The sequence below is a fragment of the Macaca fascicularis genome, chromosome 13 (assembly GCF_037993035.2).
Source record: "Macaca fascicularis isolate 582-1 chromosome 13, T2T-MFA8v1.1".
NCBI lineage: Eukaryota > Metazoa > Chordata > Mammalia > Primates > Cercopithecidae > Macaca > Macaca fascicularis.
Window position 1 is genome coordinate 85,098,844 of NC_088387.1, and position 23,486 is coordinate 85,122,329.

General features: G+C 37.8%; 2 protein-coding genes across 9 annotated transcripts in view; one reads left to right on the forward strand and one right to left on the reverse strand.

Annotated features, from left to right (window-relative positions):
- Positions 1–5,821, reverse strand: part of NDUFAF7 (NADH:ubiquinone oxidoreductase complex assembly factor 7) — a 172,458-nt gene extending 166,637 nt beyond the window's left edge. Inside the window, exon 1 of one of the 2 annotated variants that reach the window (XM_065527179.2) lies at positions 5,815–5,821. The gene's annotated coding sequence lies outside the window, so the exon portion shown is untranslated. The remainder of the gene's footprint in view (positions 1–5,814) is intronic. The other variant, XM_065527180.2, reaches the window with a different exon arrangement.
- The window catches only part of HEATR5B (HEAT repeat containing 5B), a 106,795-nt gene that overhangs the window by 2,118 nt on the left and 81,191 nt on the right, over positions 1–23,486 (forward strand). For all 7 annotated transcript variants that reach the window (XR_012422493.1, XR_012422492.1, XR_012422491.1 and 4 more), the window contains 10 exons: positions 2,408–2,619; positions 4,825–4,933; positions 6,226–6,375; positions 9,269–9,440; positions 11,430–11,587; positions 12,848–13,097; positions 16,156–16,311; positions 17,088–17,338; positions 20,045–20,156; positions 21,640–21,792. Coding sequence is in view for 3 of the 7 variants with exons in the window: in XM_065527174.2 (XP_065383246.1) it covers positions 2,408–2,619; positions 4,825–4,933; positions 6,226–6,375; positions 9,269–9,440; positions 11,430–11,587; positions 12,848–13,097; positions 16,156–16,311; positions 17,088–17,338; positions 20,045–20,156; positions 21,640–21,792 (1,723 nt within the window). In the remaining 4 variants the exon portion in view is untranslated. The remainder of the gene's footprint in view (positions 1–2,407; positions 2,620–4,824; positions 4,934–6,225; positions 6,376–9,268; positions 9,441–11,429; positions 11,588–12,847; positions 13,098–16,155; positions 16,312–17,087; positions 17,339–20,044; positions 20,157–21,639; positions 21,793–23,486) is intronic.

Here is a 23,486-nt window from a genome sequence, read left to right on the forward strand (position 1 = left end):
GACCGCAACTGTGCCTGGGGTCTCCTAGTCTAGACATACGGTATTTCACTCTTCCCAGAGACTAAGGTTTCAGTCTGCTTCCATAGTGGAGAAGAGGAGTCTTACTGCTTCTTAGACTCTCAACTATTCCCTCTCTGTCAAGGTACAACTTCACTCCCACCTCCAAAAGCACCTAGGGCTTAAAAATACCACGATCTCTTAGGGGGTCCTGTGTAGTAAGATAGGTCCTTTCTTAGCTTTCCCTGTTGGGAACACTTGGTTTCCAAATATTATGCTGATTCTTTTTCCTATTTTCTTTACCCTTTGGATTTGTGCTTTGTTGTTATTATTCCTCTTGTTGCCCTTTAGTATGGTTTTAATGGAGTTTCTATGGAAACAGTTAATGCTTGACCTAATGTAAATGAGTTAATAGGTGCAGCACACCAACATGGCACATGTATACATATGCAACAAACCTGCACTTTATGTACATGTACCCTAGAACTTATAGTATACTAATAACAACAACAACAAAAAGAAACAGTTAATGCATGGATTCACTTGTAATCTTTAACTAGAAGTTTCTGTTTTCTCTTAAATCCCCTACAACCGGGGATTTACTTCCACTCCACTGAAACAGCTCTTGTCCAGCCATCAGTGGTCTGGGCAATCAGTGGTCAGTATTCTGTCTTATTTGATCCATCTCCATCTTTTCACCTCGAAACACTTAAAACATCTTTAATTTTGTTGTGAAATTGATAAATACAAGACTATATAAAACATAGTTATGAAGCATAATATGAATATCTGTACACCCTCCACCCAAATTAGAAAATAATATTGTTTTCATTGCTTTGCACAGTTTGTGTGAAGTTTTCTTCCTGTTCGTGGCTTCCCAAGACACTGTTAGGTTTTGGTTCCTCTCCCACTTCACTAACTACTAATTGTTCTTTTTTAAATCTTCCTCAGTTCAGGGCATTTTAAAAAAATCTGTACATATTCCCTCAGTGATATCTAATTGTGTGATTTTTACTATCGTCTATGAAATAGTGATTCCCAGAATAATGTTTACTCTACTTCTTTCTTACCTAAGTGGCATCCCAGAGTTAATATACCCAAACCAAATTCTTGATTTCTCCTCCCAAACTTGTCTTTTTCCCTATGTTCTCTATCTCAGGAAATGACCATTTCATCCTTCTGGTTGCTTAGGGGGAAAACCATAGAGTCATTTTTGACTTCCCTCTTTTTCTCAAATTTCACGTCATATTCACCAGCAAATCCTATGGTTTCCTCCACAAATTAATCCAGAGTTTACTTGTCTCCATGGTTACCACTATCATCTCTCTAGATTATTGCATCTGCTTCCTGTTTGCTCATGATGCTCTCCATTTGTGGACCTTATAGAGTATTCTTAGAAGTCAGAGTGAGCCTGTTAAAACATTTAGATCACGACCCTCCTCTACTTCAAACTGTTACTCAGAGTAATATACAAAGTTCTCTTAGTGAGAGTAACATACAGAGTTCTATAGTGGGGTACAAGAGACTACCTGATCTGGCCCCTTCTATCCTTCTGACTTCGTCTCTTACTACTTTCTCTCTCTTACTCCGCTCCAGTCAAACTGGCCTTCTTGCTGTCTTCAAGGATGCTAAGAATGCTCCAACCTCAAGGCCTTTATGCTTGTTCCTTCAGCCTGGAATGTTCTTCCCCTGGGTATCTGCCTGGCTCACCCCTTCGCTTCTCTTCAGAGAGAGGCCTTTTCTAATTAATCCACATAAAACAGTAAGCACCCATACCATTCATTTGTTTGTTTGGTAAACTCTATCCCTCCCCACTAGAATGTAAACTTCATGAGGGCAGGGACTTGTTGTCTATTTTGTTCACTGTTGCGCCCTAGTACGTGGCATACATTAAGTACATAATAAATATTGTTTGAATAAATGAATGAATTCTAGGTATTGATTATGGGTAGAGCTGGGTATTTTTTTTCCTGTTGCCTAGGCCTCTTCAGTTTCTTTTGGTTTCATTTGCTGGCCTGTAACTTTATGAACTGCTGACTTTGCTTTTACATGGGAAACCTATCTGGGTTGTAAGACGTCAGTTGTCCGTACACCCAATATTTTGCATCTTTTGGCTGCTGATTTATTTCTCAGTAAGTTGGTCTCATAACTTTTTGAATCAGAGTCTTCACTTTTATTGGAGCTAACCTTTTGGCTTTGGAGGAGAATGAAGGAGAATATTTAATGTAGGAAAGAATGGCTCATTTCTTACTGAACTTTTCCATAACTTAAAAATTCTCACGGTTTATGTTTAATACAATACAAATTTTTAATTATTAGAGTGCCTTAAGCGTTAAGTAGTTTTTATTTTGATTAAAAGGTAACAAAAAAATTTTTTAATGATGTTCTTTTAAAAATGTTTTTGTAACAGACCGATGTAAAGGAAAAACAGAAAAAACTTGTCGAACAATTAACTGGATTAATAAGTAGTTCACCTGGACCACCTACACGAAAATTGTTAGCTAAAAATCTCGCAGCCCTTTATAGCATTGGAGATACTTTTACAGTTTTTCAGACACTTGATAAATGCAATGACATTATCAGAAATAAAGATGACACTGCAGCCTACTTACCAACAAAATTGTAAGTACTTACTTTAACAGGGGCCCTTGAAGTTTTATTTTTTCTTTCAAGGAAACGTAGTAGGAGACTATGGACCATAAAAACCCCCAGGTGGGTGGAACCTGTGACATGCTGCTAACAATGAGAGCTCTAAGTGGATTGAGTTGTGATGGGAAGAAAATGAGTTAAATTTTAGGCATGCTGATTCTGGAATACAAATGGGAATATCCAAATGACAGCGTATAATAGGTAGTTGGAAATTCTTGTTGGGATTTTAGAGATTTGTTGGGAATGTAGTTTTGGTGAGTGGGCTGAATCCTTTGATATGAGTAAAGTTACCTAGGAGGAGGAGTATATTTGAGAAGAGAAGAGAAGGAGTATATTTGAGAAGAGAAATTCTTGTTGGGATTTTAGATTTCTTGGAAATGTAGTTTTGGTGAGTAGGCTGAATCCTTTGATATGAGTAAAGTTACCTAGGAGGAAGAGTATATTTGAGAAGACGGCTAGGGATACAACTCTAGAACGTCAACATTCAAAGGGCCATGGTCAGCATAATAGCTTACAGAGGAAATAGAGAGATTATTCAAAACCTGGATTCTGATTTTTAGGTCTACTTTTAGGTAGTTACCTGGTATCACTAGGTAACTACCTAGATACATTGTGATTAGATTTTGTGTTTTGTTTAGGATAGATGTAAACCTCAAAAGTTTTAGAGGAGATTAGACAGTTCTGGTACTTTCTAGTTTATTTTGAAGTTTGAAGCTGTGTTCACTGCTACTTAGCAAATACACACATAATTTTATAGTTCTGGTTAAGTAGAATTGATTATACATTCATATGTATTTCCAGTGGATCCATGGGTCCTATTTAGGAAATCTCTAATGTATGCTGGCATGTGACGCCAGTCATTTAAAATTTATTATCAGCCTACAGGGTATCAAAAAGCATGAGATTTGGAGTTGAAGAGGTGAAAGTTGATTCCCTGATTCTACTGTTTATTATGTGTTTGATTGTGAGCTAAATTTAGTTAACTCTCTTATCTGTAAATTGCTCAGATCACACAGCTTTTATTTATTTTTATTTGTTGGAGCTGGAGTGACTCGCCTCATGGTAGACCACCTGCCCACTTCCAAGATCCAACTACACATAGCTATTAGACGGTGGGTTCTAGGATTTAGGCACAGGTCTGCCAGACTCCAAAGCATCCACTCTTAACCACCATGCCCTACTTTTGCCTTTAAGCTAAACCCACAGCTATTCACTTACTATTGACCTAAGTGACAGTGGGGTCATTTCTTGCTCCTGAAGAAATGTGTTGCTATTGGTTTATTCTTCCGAGTGTTCTGTTAATGTAATTTAGATTAAATTTTACAGGTTTACAAATAGTATAGTATTATTTGTAAATTAAGAGGCAGACACTGTGAGCGATGCAAATGTGTGAGATATATTCCCTGTTTCTGGAGTTTACATTTCCACTGGCAAGACAAGATGGAGACATATAAAATGGTCAAGTTACAACACAATAAATGATATAATTTTGTCAAAATGAGTGATTGACATTAGTGTCATATATAATGAAAGAAGAGAGGGATTGTTGAGGATTGACATAATTTGGAAAGTCTTCATAGAAGGAAAGCTTAGGGGCTGGGCGTGGTGGCTCACGCCTGTTATCCCAGCACTTTGGGAGGCCGAGGCGGGCAGATCATCTGAGGTCAGGAGTTCGAGATCAGCCTGGCTAATGTGGTGAAACCCCGTCTCTACTAAATATACAAAATGAGCTGGGAATGATGGCACGCACCTGTAATCCCAGTTACTTGGGAGGCTGAGGCGGGAGAAGGGCTTGAACCCAGGAGGCGGAGGTTGCAATGAGCCGGGTCCATGCCACTGCACTCCAGCCTGGGTGACAGAGTGAGACTTTGTCTTCCCCCCAAAAAAAGAAAAGCTTGGATTTCTTCCCAAATAACGGGTATGATTTATTATGTACATATGTAGATTCTTTTGTATTTTAACAAGAATACAATTTATAGTATTTAACAAGAATACAGTGTAAATATAGTATAGTATTTGTTGCAGTTATGAAGGATAAACAAATTGTTTTCGATAGTTGAAATTAAGGATTATAGCCAAATGTGTCCTAGACAAATGCAGATTGATTTCTGAAAATGAGAAAAGTATAATTGTATCATTAACCTGAACGATGACCAGTGAAATTGTCACTTCTCACAGGGCTGCAGTGGCTTGTGTTGGAGCATTTTATGAAAAAATGGGGAGAATGTTGGGCAGCGCATTTCCAGAAACAGTGAATAATCTATTGAAATCTCTGAAAAGTGCAGAGGTAAGTTTTACAACCAGTATTATTTGAATATTTGCTTGTGGCAAGAGTTAGATGTCAGCTAAAATATGTTTTGTTTGTTTCTTTTTCTGTCACTGTGGTACTCGTATTGCTTAACAAGGAGGTAATTTCAAATTATTACTTGTCCCTTCTTTTAACATACATCGGGGGAAGAGAAAGAATGCTTTTCTTTGACAATGAATAGGTTTACCTGTTATTTTTTATTTAGTCCTGTGATACTTTTGGATTGGCTTTTTTTTTTCTTCTTTTTTTGGTGCCATAGCTAATGTGTTAATTTTCTGGTTGCTGTAATAAATTACCTTAGACTGGGTGGCTTAAAACAGCAATTTATTGTCTCACAGTTCTGGAAGCTGGAGGTCTGCAATAAAGTGTCAGCAAAGCCATGTTTCTACTGAAGGATCTAGAGAAGAATGCTTCCTTTCCTTCTTACCTTCTAGTGGTTGCTGGAAATCTTTGATCTTCCTCGGCTTATAGAGGCATCTCTCCCATCTCTGCCTCCTTTATCACATGGCCTTTTCCCTGTGCCTGTGTGTTTTGTGCCTAAATTATTTTCCTGTTCAGTGATACCTGTCATTGGACTAGAATTGGATACCTCTTCTGGGAACTATTTGTCTATTCATTCATTAAAAAAGAATTGATAAAATATTATTTGTCAGGCATTAAGCGTACAAAGATGGTCCTGACCTCAAAGAAGTTACGATGTAGTGGAAGAGATCCAAGTGTGAATAAGCTTTGTGATACACTGTGATGAGTACACTGTTAGAAATAACAATAAGCACTATGAGAATATGGATATAAGAGTTGGAGTTAGTCACAGGAAGACGAAGGTTTGCCATATTTCTGACACTTTTTTTAAATGTGTTGGTTGTTTTCTGCTTCCTCTTTTGGATGGTTTATGTATTTTTTTCTTAACTATTTTATACTTAATATTTTATATTCTGAAAATATTTTATATTCTGAAAAGTTTGGGTCGTTGAGATATATTGAAGCTTTTGAGTCTGTCTTCATGTTCTCAGTATATTGTATGTACTTCAGTAAGTCATAGAAACATTGGAATATATTTACTTATCACCTAATTTTTAAGAAAGATAATATTTAATGGAATATTCTTACTTTCCAGGATACTTAATTTTATTGTACTTTTCATTATTTACTGTTTATAATTTGGAGGTAAGACCATTAGACCCAAAGAACTTTTGTCTTGGCATGTTCTTGTTTAAATATGGAATTTATTTTACAAAATCTTTTTTTTTTTTTTTCCTATACATGTCTAGTCTCAAGGGCGAAGTGAAATCTTAATGAGTCTGCAGAAAGTTCTAAGTGGCCTGGGTGGTGCAGCAGCTTCCTCTCATCGTGATATTTATAAGAATGCCAGGTCTCTCTTGACTGATAGGTCAATGGCTGTTCGATGTGCAGTGGCCAAGGTTAGTACTTGACCAATTTAGAATACTGCTCCTTATCCTTCTTGCTCTTAAACAGTCAATGATTTTTTTTCTTTTAAAATTTTAAATTATGTTTTGTGTTCCAACGGATTAAATTTTCTAGAATTATATAATAATATCACATCATGAGATATACTTTTGTGCATATGTGTATTCTGGCTTCTTTTGCTTAGTATAATTATTTTGAAATTCATTTATGTTGTATATGTATCTATAGTGCATTCCTTTTTATTGCTGAGTAGTATTTCCTTGTATGGATATGTCACATTGGTTTGTTCACTCACCTGTTATAAACATTTGAGTTGCTTCCAGTTTTGATTATTATAAAAAAAGCTTCTGTGAACATCTGTATATAAGTTTTTGCATGAACATATGCTTTCATTTCTCTTCGGCACATACCTAGGGATGGAATAGCTGGTTCATAGGGCAGATTTAGTTTACCGTTCAGATAACTACAAAACAGTTTTCCAAGGTACTTGTGCCATTTTACATCTCTACTAGCAGTGTATGAGAATTTCACTTCCTCCATGTCATCACCATTGTTTGTTACTGACAGTCTTTTTAATTTAAGCCATTCTAATGGATACATATCTCATTGTATCTCATATCTCAATGGTATCTCATTGTGGCTTTAATTTGCATTTCCCTAATGATGAATGATAAGCATATCTTCAGGTGCTTATTTGCCATCCATATCTTCTTTGAAGAATGGTGTGCTCAATCTTTTGTCCATTGTTTTATAGGGTTGTTTTGTAATTACTGACTTTTGAGAGTGTTTTTTAGGTTCTTTACATATTCCTTTATCAGATACGTGATTTACAAATATTTTCCCAATCGGTGGCCTGTCTCTTTATTCTCTAAATAGTGCCTTATAAGGAAAAGACATTTTGAATTTCATCCAATGTATCTGTTTTTCTTATATGAATTGTGCATTTGGTGTTGTATCTAAGGAAACATTTTGTAAACCAGGGTTTGTCCTGTGTTTCCTTCTAGAGGTTTTATAGTTTTATACCTAGATATATGATCCATTTTGAGTTAATTTTTGTATATGGTGCAAGGTTGGAATCAAATTTTTTTGTTTTTTGTTTTCAATATGGATATCCACTTCTTCCAGTGCCATTTCGAAAAGCCTGTCTTTTCTTCACTAAACTCCCTTTGCTCCCTTTGTTGAAAATCAGTTGTGTGTGTATGTATAGGTATAATTTTGGACTCTATTCTGTTTTATTGATCCATTTGTCTATCTTGATGCCAACAACACTTTTCTTCATGACTGTACCTTTATAATAAGTCTTGAAATCAGGTGCTGTTAGTCCTCCAACTTTGTTCTTTTTCAAAATTGTTTTGCCTAGTCTAGGTTTGTCAGTGTCTACAAAAAGACCATGCTGGGATTTTGATTCAGGTTGCATTGAATTTGGAGAGAATTACCATCCTAACAATATTAAGTCTTCCACCCTATGAAAGTACGTGATATATCTCTCCATTTATTTTGGTCTTTAATTTCTCTTAGCAACATCTTGTAATGTTAAATGTACAGATCTTGACAGAATACAAATAAGCCTGGGAAAATATGAATAAAATCATGAATTATATCAATGTCAACATCTAGGCTGGCGTGGTGGCTCACACCTGTAATCCCAGCACTTTGGGAGGCCAAGACGGAAGGATCACCTGAGGTCAGGAGTTTGAGACCAACCTGGCCAACATGGCAAAACCCCATCTCTACTAAAAATACAAAAGTTAGCCAGGCGTGGTGACATGTGCCTGTCAAATCATTTTTCAGCATCTATTGAGATAATGATTTGATTTTTCTTTTTTAGTTTGCTAATGTGTTGAATAACATTGATTAGTTTTAGAATTTTAACCAATATTGCATTCTTAAGATAAACCTCACTTGGTCATGATATATTATCCTTATATATTATTTTATTAATGTTGCTAGAAGTTTGTTTAGAAATGTGTATCTGTGTTCATATGGGATATGGATATGTAGTTTCTTTTTCATGTAGTGTCTTTGTTAGGTTTCAGCGTCAGGGTGATATTGGCATTATAGGATTAGTTGGAAAGTTCCCTTCAATATTCTGGAAGAGTTTGTATAGAATTGGTATTATTTCTTACCTGAACATTTTGTTGAATTCACTGGTGTAGCCGTCTCCTAGAGTTTTTTTTGAGGGAAAGATTTTGAAGTACAGAATCAAATTTTAACATAGATACTGGGCTATTCAGGTTATCTGTTTCTTCTTGAGAAAATTGTCTATTTCCTCTAAGTTGTCAACTTTATTGGCATAAAGTTGTTCACATATTCTAACTTTGTAAAACATGTTGAATCTGTAGTGATTTGACCTCTCTCATTTCTAATTTTGGTAATTTGTATTTTTACTGTTTTGTTTTTCCTCATCAGCCTGACTAGAGATTTATCAAATTTATTACTCTTCTTAAAGAAGCAGCTTTGGTTTCATTTCTATTATTTTTCAGTTTCCTAGTCATTAATTTCCTTTATTATTTCCTTTTTCGGCTTACTTTGTGTTGAATTTGCTCTCTTTCATCTAGTTTTTTAAGGGTGAAGTTGAGGTTATTGATTTGAGACCGTTCTTCTTTTCTAATGTGGTAGTTTAGTGTTACATGTTTCTTCCTAACTGGAAACTCTCTCAAAGCAGTAGGCTGGGACAATTGTAGGGTTCATCTTGTTTTTTCCTCATCTCTTAAGGATACCATAAAATGCTTCATTGCCTGAGGTCCAGTGTCTTGAAAACTTGTTTCATTTATTTTGTCTAGTGTTTTGGTTATCTCAAGAGAGGCGGTGAGTCTGGTTCTTGCTCTTCCATATCTGGAAGCAGATGTTGTAGGATGTTATTTACTTTTTTGTTTTTAATTCCAGTGTCTACTAGAACTACAGAATGAAGCCGTATTTATGTGGACTGCTGAACTAGAAAATATAGCCACTCTCTGCTTTAAGGCTTTGGAAAACTCAAATTATGGGGTACGAGTGGCAGTGTCTAAACTTTTAGGAACAGTCATGGCCACAGCTTTAATGCCAAAACAGGCAACAGGTATTGTGTTTGCCCTTGATTTAGACCATAACAAACCTAATTAGTTATTACATATAGACAGGTCACTGTAATGGATTTAAATTTTTAAGTATCTTTGTCTACTTTTTCATAAAATGAAAGAACCTGGCTGGGCGCGGTGGCTCACAGCTGTAATCCCAGCACTTTTGGGAGGCCAAGACGGTTGGATCATGAGGTCAGGAGTTCAACACTAGCCTGGCCAAGATGCTGAAACCCCGTCTCTACTAAAAATACAAAAATTGGCCAGGCGCAGTGGCTCACGCCTGTAATCCCTACACTTTGGGAGGCCGAGGCAGGTGGATCACAAGGTCAGGAGATCGAGACCATCCTGGCTAACTCGTGAAACCCCATCTCTACTAAAAATACAAAAAATTAGCTGGGCGTGGTGGCGGGCGCCTGTAGTCACAGCTACTTGGGAGGCTGAGGCAGGAAAATGGCATGAACCCGGGAAGCGGAGCTTGCAGTGAGCCGAGATCGTGCCACTGCACTCCAGCCTGGGCAACAGAGCCAGACTCCATCTCAAAAAAAAAAAAAATTAGCCGGGCATGGTGGTACGCACCTGTAATCCCAGCTACTCAGGAGGCTGAGGCAGGAGAATCCCATGAACCTGGGCAGCAGAGGTTGCAGTGAGCCGAGATCGCACCACTGCACTCCAGCCTGGGTGACAGAGCCAGACTCCATCTCAAAAAATTAAAAAAAAAAAAAAAAACCCAAATGGCATTTTCCTTGATATAGTCACATTTTTTGTGATGATAATGTACAGGATATCTAGAAATTATGCTGGACATACAAGCATATAAGATTTATGAAATGATTTTGGATAATGTATAAAGTACTGGAATCTGGCACTTTATTTGCTATTTATTTTCAGTCTCTGATGAGTAGATCCCCGTTTGTACCACAGTATTAATTTTTAATTTTTCCTGATTATCATTATAAACAGAATCAGAGGCAGCATTGAGTTTTCAAATTACTCTTGCTTTGCTTCACAGTTCCGTAGAGATATCTCAGGGGTGCCTGTGAGCAGATGCTGAGTGAACCTTGCCCCGGTCTTGTCCTCACCTCTACCCCACCTCTGTATCATAGAAACAGAACCAGATGTTTTAGGTTCAAGTCCTGTCTCTTGTATTTATTAACTGTGAAACCCTATTTCACTTCTCTGAGCTTTGATTTCTTCATCTTTAATGATAATTATTTCAGTAGATTATGATGATGATGTAATGTTTTGAAGTGCTGACTACGTGCTGGGCACTGAATTACGTGTATTACAAAATTTATTCCTCCTAAAAGCCCTGTGAATTATATGTACTGTTGTTATTACTGTTTTATAGATGAGGAAATAGAGACTTAGAGAGATTCTGTAACTAATTTTCTGAAAACTGTTCTGTGTCGGAAATGAAATTCATGTCCCGGGCAGCCAAATACCAAAGCTTGCATTCTTAGCCATGAGCTTTATACCTCCTCTACAGAATTTTTGTGAGGATTGCATTTGCTACTGTATGTGGAAGGACTTCATAAAATATGAAACTCTATACCAGGGATGCTGATTCAGTTGCATTCCCAGTAACATTTTAATCTATTGGTAACTGCTGTATAGAAAGCAATGTGATGAGAAAAGTTTTTTGTGTCCACCTCAGGTGGGAATGAGAACTGAGATCGGTTAGTAGTATCTGCTGTGGGTACGCTTTGTCCTTATTGTGTTACACACAGTATTGTCATTATTATTAGACTGTTTTGCATAGATTTATTGAATTGCTTTTATTTCTAGCTCTTTCCATTTTTCTGAGCATTTGTTGCTTTGGAATTGAATTCAGGTTTATAAGTACATTGAAAGTTTTAAGAAAAAAATTATAAGGATACTAAACCATTTCCCCATTGTAGTAACATATCCTTAAAAATAATTACTTGAATTATTAAGCTAGAGTGCCGCAGAAATATATTTGCTCATACTTTTATTTTTCTTCCTGAAAGTAATGCGTCAGAATGTGAAGCGAGCAACATTTGATGAAGTCTTAGAGCTCATGGCCACAGGATTTCTGCGTGGTGGGTCAGGTTTCTTAAAGAGCGGTGGAGAAATGTTAAAAGTTGGAGGGTCCGTTAATCGTGAAGTGAGAGTTGGAGTTACACAGGTTTGTAACACATATGTGTAAAATAATTTTGGCTGGGTGTGGTGGCTCATGCCTGTAATCCCAGCATTTTGGGAGGCTAAGGTGGGCGATAGCCTGAGGTCAGGAGTTTGAGACCAGCCTGACTAATATGATGAAACCCTGTCTCTACTAAAAATACCAAAAAATTAGCCAGGCATGGTGGCGCACACCTGTAGTCCCAGCTTCTCACGGGGCTGAGGTAGGAGGATCACATCAGCCAGGGAAGTGGAGGTTGCAGTGAGCCAAGATCACGCCACTACACTCTAGCCTGGGTGACAGAGGGAGACTCCGTCTCAAAAACAAACAAAAAAAAGATTTTGTTCATATCACTTATGAAACTTCATGGAAGACTGTTATGAAGTAACAGCTCACAGAGAGATTTTTAATATTGTCTGGTTTCTTTCGAAATATTTCTTTTACCAAATAAATGAGTTACATTCAAATTCCAAATTACATGCTTATATGGAAATTGAGTAGATATTTAATGATACATAAATAAACCTATGTCTACTATATTTGTGTAAATATCTTTAAAGTTCCTATGTTTTGCTTAACAGAAAATCAGATATAAAATAACTCAGTTTTCATTGAAACTATATTCAGGTAGCTTGAGCATTTAGATTTTAATATTCTCCAACAACCCTGTACCTAAAAATATTGGTTAGTGCTTTGATTGGATTTTCTGTCAGTGTTTAGTCACCAATGTAATTATAAGATTATATCTGACTTATAATTTCAAATAGCAACACCAGATACGAGGTTATGGTTAATGATCTAATAATACTTAACACCTAATAAGATGAAATGGTGATCATAGTCAAAATCGTGACTGTACCTTGATCCCGGAACAAGTATAAAATATTAGTAAACAATGTTTTAACTTACAGAGAAAGTCGTAAGTAAGATTTTATAGCTCTTTAGGATGTTAAGGTTTTCTTGTTTCTGTAACCTGTTACCTTCCCGATCACTGGGGTAAATTCAGCTTCCCTTCCCTCTCACTGCTGTCCCTTTGTGTTCTTCATGAAGTTGTTATCTTAAGAACTGTTTTTTAGTCAAAGATGCTTCACTAATAATTCCTATTCCGGAAGTAGTAAAAAGATCTCAAGTTTAAATTTTCTCTGTTTTAGTCTCAAATATAATTTATTCTGCATGCTGTTATCATTTATTTTTGTAGTTGCTTTATCTTTGATTTCTGTTCAGTGATGTAAGTATATCTGAAGTTGTCCCTTCCTCTATTTACAGGCGTACGTTGTTTTTGTGACAACATTGGGTGGTCAGTGGTTGGAGCGCAGCTTTGCCACGTTCCTGTCCCATGTACTTGATCTGGTTTCCCATCCTCGGGCAACACAAACACATGTGGAGGCTGTGTATTCAAGACGATGTGTTTCCTTTATCCTAAGAGCTACTGTGGGCAGTTTGCTAGGTGAAAAAGCCCAGATTGCAGCTGCCAAAGAAATCTGCCAAGCTATTGGAAAACAAATGAAAGCCGTAGGTAAGAATTGGTATCATTGTGTGTGTTGATTACCTTAGTCATTTAGTTCTTTATTATTATTCTTAATAAATATCGATAGGACTGATTAGTTTATCTGTCTGTGTGTTTTCATGCTTATTTTTATTGACTACTCTTATTTGATATTAAAATCACATAATTACAGTGAAATAGAGTTTTTAAAGATTTGGGTGGCATGTTGGTAAGATTGTGTTTTCTGTTTTATTTCTAGCACCTTTGCTGGTTTTATAACTTTCCTGGCATGCAGCAGCACATTGGTTGCTGTCTTCAAAGAATAATATATTGTGATCTTTCTGCTTTTAGGGCCTGTTGTTTTATAAACATATATTTTTATTGTTTCTTTTCCTCCCCTCATAGGCTTAATATGAAAACTTAGAGAGGAACAATTACAGATGGTTATTAGCCCCCATAAGATGCACTGTGAAACCTCAGTTATACATAATTACAAGAATTCTTTTCTAAAAAGTATCAGTTTTATAAATTTTTCAATTTAACAAATAGTTACTGAGTGAGATTTGCAGAGCAGTAATTCGGGGTTTCAATAATGAATGAGATAAAGTTTCTGCCTTCATGGAGCTTTTAATCCAGTTGTAAGCTAAATATAAAAGCAAGGGCTGGGCGCAGTGGCTCAAGCCTGTAATCCCAGCACTTTGGGAGGCCGAGACGGGCGGATCACGAGGTCAGGAGATCGAGACCATCCTGGCTGACACGGTGAAACCCCGTCTCTACTAAAAAATACAAAAAACGAGCCGGGCGCAGTGGCGGGCGCCTGTAGTCCCAGCTACTCAGGAGGCTGAGGCAGGAGAATGGCATGAACCCGGGAGGTGGAGCTTGCAGTGAGCTGAGACCCGGCCACTGCACTCCAGCCTGGGCGGCAGAGCGAGACTCCGTCTCAAAAAAAAATAAAAAATAAAAAAATAAAAGCAAGGCAAAATATAAATTCTAAAAGACATTTTAGTTTTTTCACTATTAGAAGTATATACTAACTTTAATAAGGCAAATTATATTGCCTAATAGAGGTCTTTTGGAATAAGGATTTAATGAATAAATATCATCAATAATTTATTTTTCAGATATATATGTATTAAATGTTTTATAAAATTAGTGGAAAAAACACATAAATAGTTGTAGTTTTTGTTGTTGATAATGGCTTACTTAGTAAACTAGTTTTATTTTTTATTTTATATTATTTTATTTGAGACAGAGTGTAGCTCTGCTGCCCAGGCTGGAGTGCAGTTGTGCGATCTCAGCTCACTACAACCTCCACCTCCTGGGTTCAAATTATTCTCCTGCCTCAGCCTCCTGAGTAGCTGTGATTACAGGCATGTGCCACCACATACCCTGCTAATTTTTGTATTTTTAGTAGAAACAGGGTTTCACCACATTGGCCAGGCTGGTCTTGAACTCCTGACCTCAAGTGATACACCTGCCTTGGCCTCCCAGAGTGCTGGGAGTACAGGTATGAGCCACCATGCCCAGCCAGTAAACTAGTTTTAAATGTATAGAGCTAACTGAAAATTATGAATTGTGAATTAAAGAGTGTTTAATGAGATATCATTCCTTAGATATGCTAAAATAGTCATCTATCTTAGATTCACAACTTAAAGAATAATTTGCACGTTGATTCACTGAGGAAATGTTTAGTGCACAAAATAATGGGAGTAAAATAGCAAGCCAGATGCATACAGCACCTGTCCACAGGGAGCTTAAACTTAGCAGTCAAAAGGTAGAGTTTATGCTTTTCCAAGTCCAGAAATACCTAAAAACAAAAGAGTTATTTGGCCAGGCATGGTGGCTCATGCCTGTAATCCCAGCACTTTGGGAGGCCAAGATGGGTCAATCACTTGAGGCCAGGAGTTCTTCGAGAACAGCCTGCCCAACATGGTGAAACCCTGTCTCTACTAAAAAATACAAAAATTAGTTGGGCATGGTACTATACACCTATAGTCCCAGCTGCTCAGGAGGCTGAGGTGGGAGGATTGCTTGAACCCAGGAGGCAGAGGTTGTAGTCAGCTGAGATGGCACCACTACACTCCAGCTGGGGCAACAGAGCAAGGCTCTGTCTCAAAAAAAAAAAAAAAAATTTAATTACAGTCCTCAATTTATTAATCTGTTATATCCTATTATTCTGTATTAAGTATTTTATAGTCTGTTAAGTCATAATGATGCAAAAAAGAAAGTTTTACTATCATTTAAAGGTTCTTAATGTTAAGGTCATAAATTCGTTATTTGATTTTTTTTTTAAGTCCTGAAAGCAGAATTAAATACAATGATACGTACCGGGGATTTGTGGGCCAGAATGTATTCTCAATTAGTAATTTGGCAAGGGATCTTTAATTGTCTCTTGTCAAACACATTTCAATTCTAGGGGAAGCTAAAAGGTTGGGGTAGCGGGCAGCAAGGCTAATGGAACTTTCAGAAGCATTCCAGTAAGAAGTTCTTAAGTCATTTTCCTTATAGATCCATTTTCTGGTCAGTAATTTGACAGATACCTCCAATATATTGGAACACTTAAAGTAGCAATGGTAATAAAGTAATAATAGCTGCTAACATTTATTGAATGTGTATTACGGGCAGCATTGTGTTAAATTCTTTATATGCACTGACTTTTTAATCATCACAGTACCATTTGAAATAGGCATGTAAGCCCGTTAACAGATAAGGAAATTGGGACAGAAAAGTTGAATATCTTGCCCAACGTCACATAACTAATAAAACTAGTGGAATTGGGATTTGAACCCGAGTCTTGTTTCTGCAGTATCTGTGCTTTTATACAAACTGGATTGCTGCCGCTCACTAAAATTAGGTTGTATTCCTGGAAGCAAAGGTATATCTCAATGTATATTTTAGCATTATTATAAAGCCATTAAACAGTGTTTTTAAGTCACTTCAGTGTTTAGTTCTACAAGTTTTCCACTGAGAAATAACTGCATAGTTTTTAACACTGAGACATCAACTGGTATGGCTAAAATCATAAATTGTGTAGACCAAAAAAACCATTCAGTTCTCCTATGTCAAAGACATGATTTTGTGTTTCCAGAAGCAGTAGTGAATGACACAAGTGGAGAAAACAAATCTGGTGCAGCAGACATTGCAGCAAGCCAGCATGTGATGGTCTGTGCCCTCCAGGAACTCGGGAGCCTGGTGCAGAGCTTGAATGCCACCGCATCCCCTCTTATTCAAGAAGCATCTATAGGTTTGACATTCAGTTACTTCCTAGCATGTTTCTTTCACTTTTTTCAGTCATAAGTGTGATTGATATTTAATTCCTGATTAGTTGCTTATTATCATCATCAGCACTTCAGATCATCAGGTTTTACTTAAATTAAGATTCATCGTGATAGGCTGGGCACGGTGGCTCATGCCTGTAATCCTAGCACTTTGGGAGGCCCTGGTGGGCGGATCACTTGAGATCAGGAGTTCGAGACCATCCTGGTCAACGTGGTGAAGGTCTGTCTCTACTAAAAATACAGAAATTAGCCAGGTGTGGTGACATGTGCCTGTAATCTTCTTGGGAGGCTGAGGCAGGAGAATTGCTTGAGCCCAGGAGGCATAGGTTGCAGTGAGCCAAGATCGTGCCACTGCACTCCAGCCTGGGGGACAGAGCGAGTCTCAAAAAAAAAAAGATTCCTTGTAAAGAATATTGAATTAAATGGTTAAATAAAGTTTTGGAACAGAAATCAAAAGCAATCGTGGTAGATTTTAAATAAAAATTGACTAAAATTTGTTGAAGACTTCTATTAAATTTTACATCAACATTGGATATAATTGTACTATGTTCTTCATAGAAAACGTTCCTTTGAAGTACTCTACTATTTATGAATAATATATGTAGTTTTAGGCAAAGTTATGGATCTATATGGGTGAAATCATGGTGATTGTGATTTCAGTTATTGTTTTTTAGGTAGTCTTTGAGTTTCTGAAATAATTAGGCTTCATTAAAGAGTAATATTTTGAGTATTTCTTTTTTAGGGCTTTTGGAGATTGTGACTTCAGTGCTTCTTCATCCAAGCATGGCTGCCCGACTTGCTGCTGCGTGGTGTTTGCGCTGTGTGGCTGTGGCATTACCTTTCCAGCTGACACCATTTCTAGACAGGTGTGCAGAGCGGCTCAACAACTTGAAGACCTCACCAGAAGCTGTTAGTGGATATAGTTTTGCAATGGCTGCTTTGTTAGGTGGAGTACATCAGTGTCCTTTGGGCATTCCTCATGCCAAAGGAAAGGTATGACGGAGATCCTAGATATGTGAATGTTGTCACATGGGCTTTGGTCTTCATAGGAATGCTGCTGTGTTTGATGTTGAATGGGATGGTCAAATAACAGTTTTACTATGTTAATGTAAAACATAGTGTTCTTACTATAGGGTTAGCAGACCCTAATTATAATTTGGTATTTAATTCTGATGTAAGGATAATAGATTTTGTCTAAGTATAGTAACATGTTATAATTTATTTTTGAGGGAAAGAATAAAAAACAGCCTAGGCAACATAGTGAGACCCCTTCATTATAAAAAATTAAAATTAAAGTTAGCCAAGCTTCATGGTCCTAGCTGCTGGGGAGGATGGGTTGGAAGGATCACTTGAGCCCAGGAGTTTGAGGTTACAGTGAGCTATGAACATGCCACTGTCCTCCAGCCTGGATGACAGACCGAGACCTACACTGTCTCTAAAAAAAAAAAACCCAACCTTATACTAATATAGTAATTATTTGAAAGTCAGAGCTTTTCTTTTAGCTTTTAGAAATAAAAGTTCACATTGCTGTATATTCAAAGATGTTAGGAGAATATGCTATTGTCATATTTAGCATTTTGATAATGTTTAATAAAAACTGAGTCGTTTTAATAAATCATGGCTGGACATGGTGGCTCATGCCTGTAATCCCAGCACTTTGAGAGGCTGAGGCAGGTGGATCATTTGAGGTCAGGAGTTTGACACCAGCCTGGCTGACATGGTGAAACCTTGTCTCTACTAAAAATACAGAAAAATTAGCCAGGCATTGTGGCCCATGCCTGTAATCCCAGCTACTTGGGAGGCTGAGGCAAGAGAATCGCTTGAACCCAGTAGGCGGAAGTTGCAGTGAGCTGAGATTGCGCTACTGCACTCCAGCCTGAGTGACAGAGTAAGACTCCGTCTCAAAAAATAAAATAAAAATATGAGTAGCTTTTTTTTTCTGCTTTCTTTCTATTTATATTACTATCATGGTTTTCTTCTCAGTAATCTTAAGTGTTTATATAAATATTATGTGAAACTTTACATAGGCAGATTGGGGCTAGAGTTTTAAATTTTTATTTTTTTTCTGAGACATTAAGCCCAGGTCCATTCATAGGAGTTGCATAGCTACCAATGAAATCCAGACTTTGCTCTCACTTTGTCAAACAGTTGCTTCCTCATTCTTCCCATTTTCCTTAGACTTTCTGTCTTCCCCACACCTCGCATCTTCCTCACACCACTTTCATATTTTACATTTGCCCAGAGATCCTTAGGGACTACCCAGTACTCAGAGAGTAAAATATAATCTCCTTTGTCTGATAAACTGCTGTCTTATAATTTGACTTCATTCTGTCTGTTCATTCTAATTTCCTGTTGCTCTGATTAGACTAGTTATCTTGCTTCCTTCTCTGGCCTTTTTCAACTTAGAAGCCTTTGCTTTGCTAACCCCGTAGAGTTTCATCTCCCCGCTTATTCAGCTGTACCAAATTTAAGTCTATACTAGCCATTCCGTGTGGATATTAATACAGCAAAGCACTCAGAACAGGTCTAGCCCATGTGGCCACTAAATAAATGCTATCATTATTGGCACTATTATTCCACATTCAAAGATTTGTTGAACTCCTATTATGCATCTCCCATTGAGCTAACCTTGCCTGGGCGTGGTGGCTCAGACCTGTAACCCAATGCCTAGGGAGGCTGAGGCTGGAGGATCACTTTAGGTCAGAAGTTTGAGACCAACCTGGGAAACATAGCAAGACCCTCTCATACAAAAAAATAAAAAATGAAATTTTTAAAATTAGCCAAATATGTTGGCATACACTTGTAGTCCTAGCTACTCAGGAGGCTGAGGTAGGAGGATCCCTTGAGCCCAGGAATTCCACGTTACACCGAGCTATGATTGTGCCACTGCACCCCAGCCTGGGTGACAGAGTGAGACCCTGTCTCTAAAAACCAAACAAATAAATAAGCTAATCTTTTGGAGCTTACCGTCTTAGAAGACACAGGAAAAATGATAAGTGGATTTGTCGCATGATGAAATGACAAAAGTAGTAGCACAGATGCTATGTTAACTTATTTTATCCTTGCAAGGCTGAGATAGGCATTCCTATTATTTCTGTTTTTACCAGTGATGGAACTAAGTTGTTCTAGATGAGAATGCGAGTAAATGGCAGAGATGGCATTTGCCCTGGAGCTTGTCCTTAACTACTACACTGTTCTGGGTCTCTTCAGAGTCATCATTTCAGTCAAGACTGACCAGGTCTTGATGTCTTCAAAACATGCTAATAACGTGAAAGGAGAAAGTCTTCTTTTGTGTGTGTGTGGTTTTTTTTTTGGTTTTGGAGACGGAGTCTCACTCTGTCACCCAGGCTGGAGTGTAGTAGTGCGATCTCAGCTCACTGCAACCTCTGCCTCCCCAGTTCCAGCAATTCTCCTGCCTCATCCTCCCGCAGAGCTTGGACTACAGGTGCCCGCCACCATGCCCAGCTAATTTTTTTGTATTTTTTAGTAGAGACAGGGTTTCACCGTGTTGCCCAGGCTGGTTTTGAACTCCTGAGCTCAGGCAATCCGCCTGCCTCAGCCTCCCAAAGTGCTAGGATTACAGTCATGAGCCACCGCGCCTGGCCAACAACTTCTTTTAAGTAAAGTATGCTAGTTATCTGTGTCGTTATTTAATTTAACTTCTTTGAATTAAAATCCAATTCTAAACTTTTCTTGCAGATGGTAGTTAGTATTGCTGAAGATCTTTTACGAACTGCTGCCCAAAATAGCAGGCTATCTTTACAGCGCACCCAAGCTGGCTGGCTTTTACTTGGAGCACTTATGACTTTAGGTATAATTATATTTGAGTAGGATTTTGTCACACTATAACCGTCAGTAGCCTGTAAAGTAAATTTAATTGAAAAGTATTAAACTTCACATTCTAGATTTTCATTGAAGTTGTAAAAATGGTAAAGATGTTTTCCTCGTCATTTGCTAGTAGATTTCTCTTTTTGGTAATTAGTGCTTAAGTACATTTAGTGAGAAAGTTGTTAGCGAAGTTTCACCTTTACCATCAGAATAACCGTTGTCTACCTGATGAGTTTAGTGTTTAAAAGAGGTGAAAATATGAGGAAAAATGCCATCCCCTAAGTGAAAACCAGCAATGTGATTTTAGTAAAGTGGTAAAGTCACATTTAATTGGTGTTGGTATCTTCTGGGGTAACGCTTAATGTGTTTCACTCTTAAGTAGTATGACAAATCGGCAATACAGGTAAAATTTAACTTGTACATAGTACAAAAATACCTGTTATTGTGATGGCCTATGTTCACATTTTAGTTCATATGTTTAGCTGCTGCTGTAAAAAGTGTGTGTATATGTGTACTACAAAGTTATGACAGATCTAAGCTTCTGTCTATTGGAAATTATAGTTTGACCACCTTTTCTTTTCTGAAGAAAATAAAAAGTTGCAACTCATTTCCAGGAGTTTGTGTTAAGTGTTATGTTAAATGAGTTATTTAGCAATGTAAATATAGATTCCTAGGTCTGAATATATTGCTTCTCCATGAAACTAAATTGGCCATGTAAATTACCCCCAAAACTGAGGAATATGTATATGTATGTGTGTGGGAGTGGGTGTATCTGTTTATATACATATATATATATATGAAAAAGACCTCATAGAATGTGTCCTGGATATATTTTATTGATAATATGCAATCCACCATTCTCAATATAGTTGGGTAATCCTTTAAAAATTGCTTTTTGTATATTTTATGTTTGGATTCTGAAAGTATTGATAGTTTAAGGTGAACTTTGTTATGCTTTGATCTATATTTTAATCAGTGAATGAAGTTTGAAAATAATGTAATTTTAGAGATAAAAATAGCGTGAAATGACAAATACTATTAAATATCAGTATTTTAGGCCGGGCGCGGTGGCTCAAGCCTGTAATCCCAGCACTTTGGGAGGCCGAGGCGGGTGGATCACGAGGTCAGGAGATCGAGACTATCTTGGCTAACATGGTGAAACCCCGTCTCTACTAAAAATACAAAAAACTAGCTGGGCGTGGTGGCGGGCGCCTGTAGTCTCAGCTACTTGGGAGGCTGAGGCGGGAGAATGGCGTGAACCCGGGAGGCGGAGCTTGCAGTGAGCCGAGATCACGCCACTGCACTCCAGCCTGGGAGACACAGCGAGACTCCGTCTCAAAAAAAAAAAAAAATCAGTATTTTACTCTATTTTCGTCTCTAAAGTTACATAAAGTTTGTGTTGGGCTCATTTTCCCTGACACCTGTTTGTCAGGTTTGTTACATTATATTTTCATTTTCTTGGTTAGGACCATCTGTCGTTCGTTACCATCTGCCCAAGATGTTGTTATTGTGGCGAAATGTTTTCCCACGTTCCTTAAAGGAATTGGAAGCTGAGAAGGCCCGAGGCGATTCTTTTACCTGGCAGGTAACTTTGGAAGGTCGTGCTGGAGCCCTATGTGGTAAGTACTGATAGGATTGTACTTTCACAATATTAGGATATTACTAAAATATTTGTAAAGTAAAAGAAACTAGGTAATGATAAATTCATAGGCTTTTAGATTTAAAAAGAAGCTTTATAAATGATCCACTTCAGTTTGCTAATTTTGTAATAAAAATGAAACCGAGACTCTGACAAGTGTTTAGACCTGGTGGTTAGACAGGAACTAGAACCCAGTCCTTTGATTCCCACTTGTTGCTATCTTACCTGTCAAAGAAGCACTGAGTCACCATGTGGGGGGGAAAAAAAAAACCCCAATAGCTATTTTAAAGAAAAAGAGGCCGGGCGTGGTGGCTCAAGCCTGTAATCCCAGCACTTTGGGAGGCCGAGACGGGCGGATCACGAGGTCAGGAGATCGAGACCATCCTGGCTAACACGGTGAAACCCCGTCTCTACTAAAAAATACAAAAAACTAGCCAGGCGAGGTGGCAGGCGTCTGTAGTCCCAGCTACTCGGGAGGCTGAGGCAGGAGAATGGCGTAAACCCGGGAGGCGGAGCTTGCAGTGAGCTAAGATCCGGCCACTGCACTCCAGCCTGGGCGACAGAGCGAGACTCTGTCTCAAAAAAAAAAAGAAAAGAAAAAGAAAAAGAAACTCAGAATTACCAAAGTGATTGCATTTGCAGTTAGTCTTTTCATAATGGAGAAACAGCTGTTTTTTTACATCCTTATCAAATCTCCAAACCTTAATATGTTGTTCAGATGTCAACATCACAAAAATTACAGATACAGTTGTTTTTGTCTGGGAGTTACAGGAAACACTCAGGTTTTGTTTCATTTGAGAACTAGAATGACATTGGATGTCCTAGTTCTTTTTTAGTTTATCTCAGGGTGAAAAGTACTTCTTTTCCCAAACTGGGAGAGAGATACACGTTTAACCACAAGGGCAGCCAGGCTAGGGGGCACCTTTACTCACACATCTAGGAGGTGTTTTAGTCTTGCCTCTATTGCTAAAGGGCCAATAAAAATATTCTTTTCTTACTGGACCATTTTTGTTTGTATACGTATTTACATAAATATATGTAAAAATTCAAAATGCGAAAATATATGTAGTGGCTGGGTGTGGTGGCTCACGCCTGTAATCCCAGCACTTTGAGAGGCTGAGGCAGGTGGATCACTCTCAGGAGTTCTAGACCAGCCTGACCAATATGGTGAAACCCCATCTCTACTAAAGATGCAAAAATTAGCCAGGTGTGGTGGTGGCCACCTATAGTCCCAGCTACTCGGGAGACTGAGACAGGAGAATTGCTTGAACCTGGGACACGGAGGTTGCAGTAACATGGAGGTTGTAGTGAGCCGAGATCCCGCCACTGTACTCCAGCCTGGGTGAGAGTGAGACTCCGTCTCAAAAAATATATATATATATGTGTATGTATATACACACACACACACACACACACACATATGTATCTGTAAAAATTGCAAAAATATATGTAATATATGTAAAAATTCATGTAAATTTTAAGGCACTGTTTATACACATAAATGTATATGTGTATAAACATAAATGTATATGTGTATAAACAGTGCCTTAAAATTTCTTTCTTTGTAGTCATCTGAGTTCCTATGGGATTATAGTCCTCTGATTTCTACCCACAGAAATCTCTCCAACCAGTACCTTCTCTTCCTCCATTTTTCTGTCCACCTTTTTTCTAGCC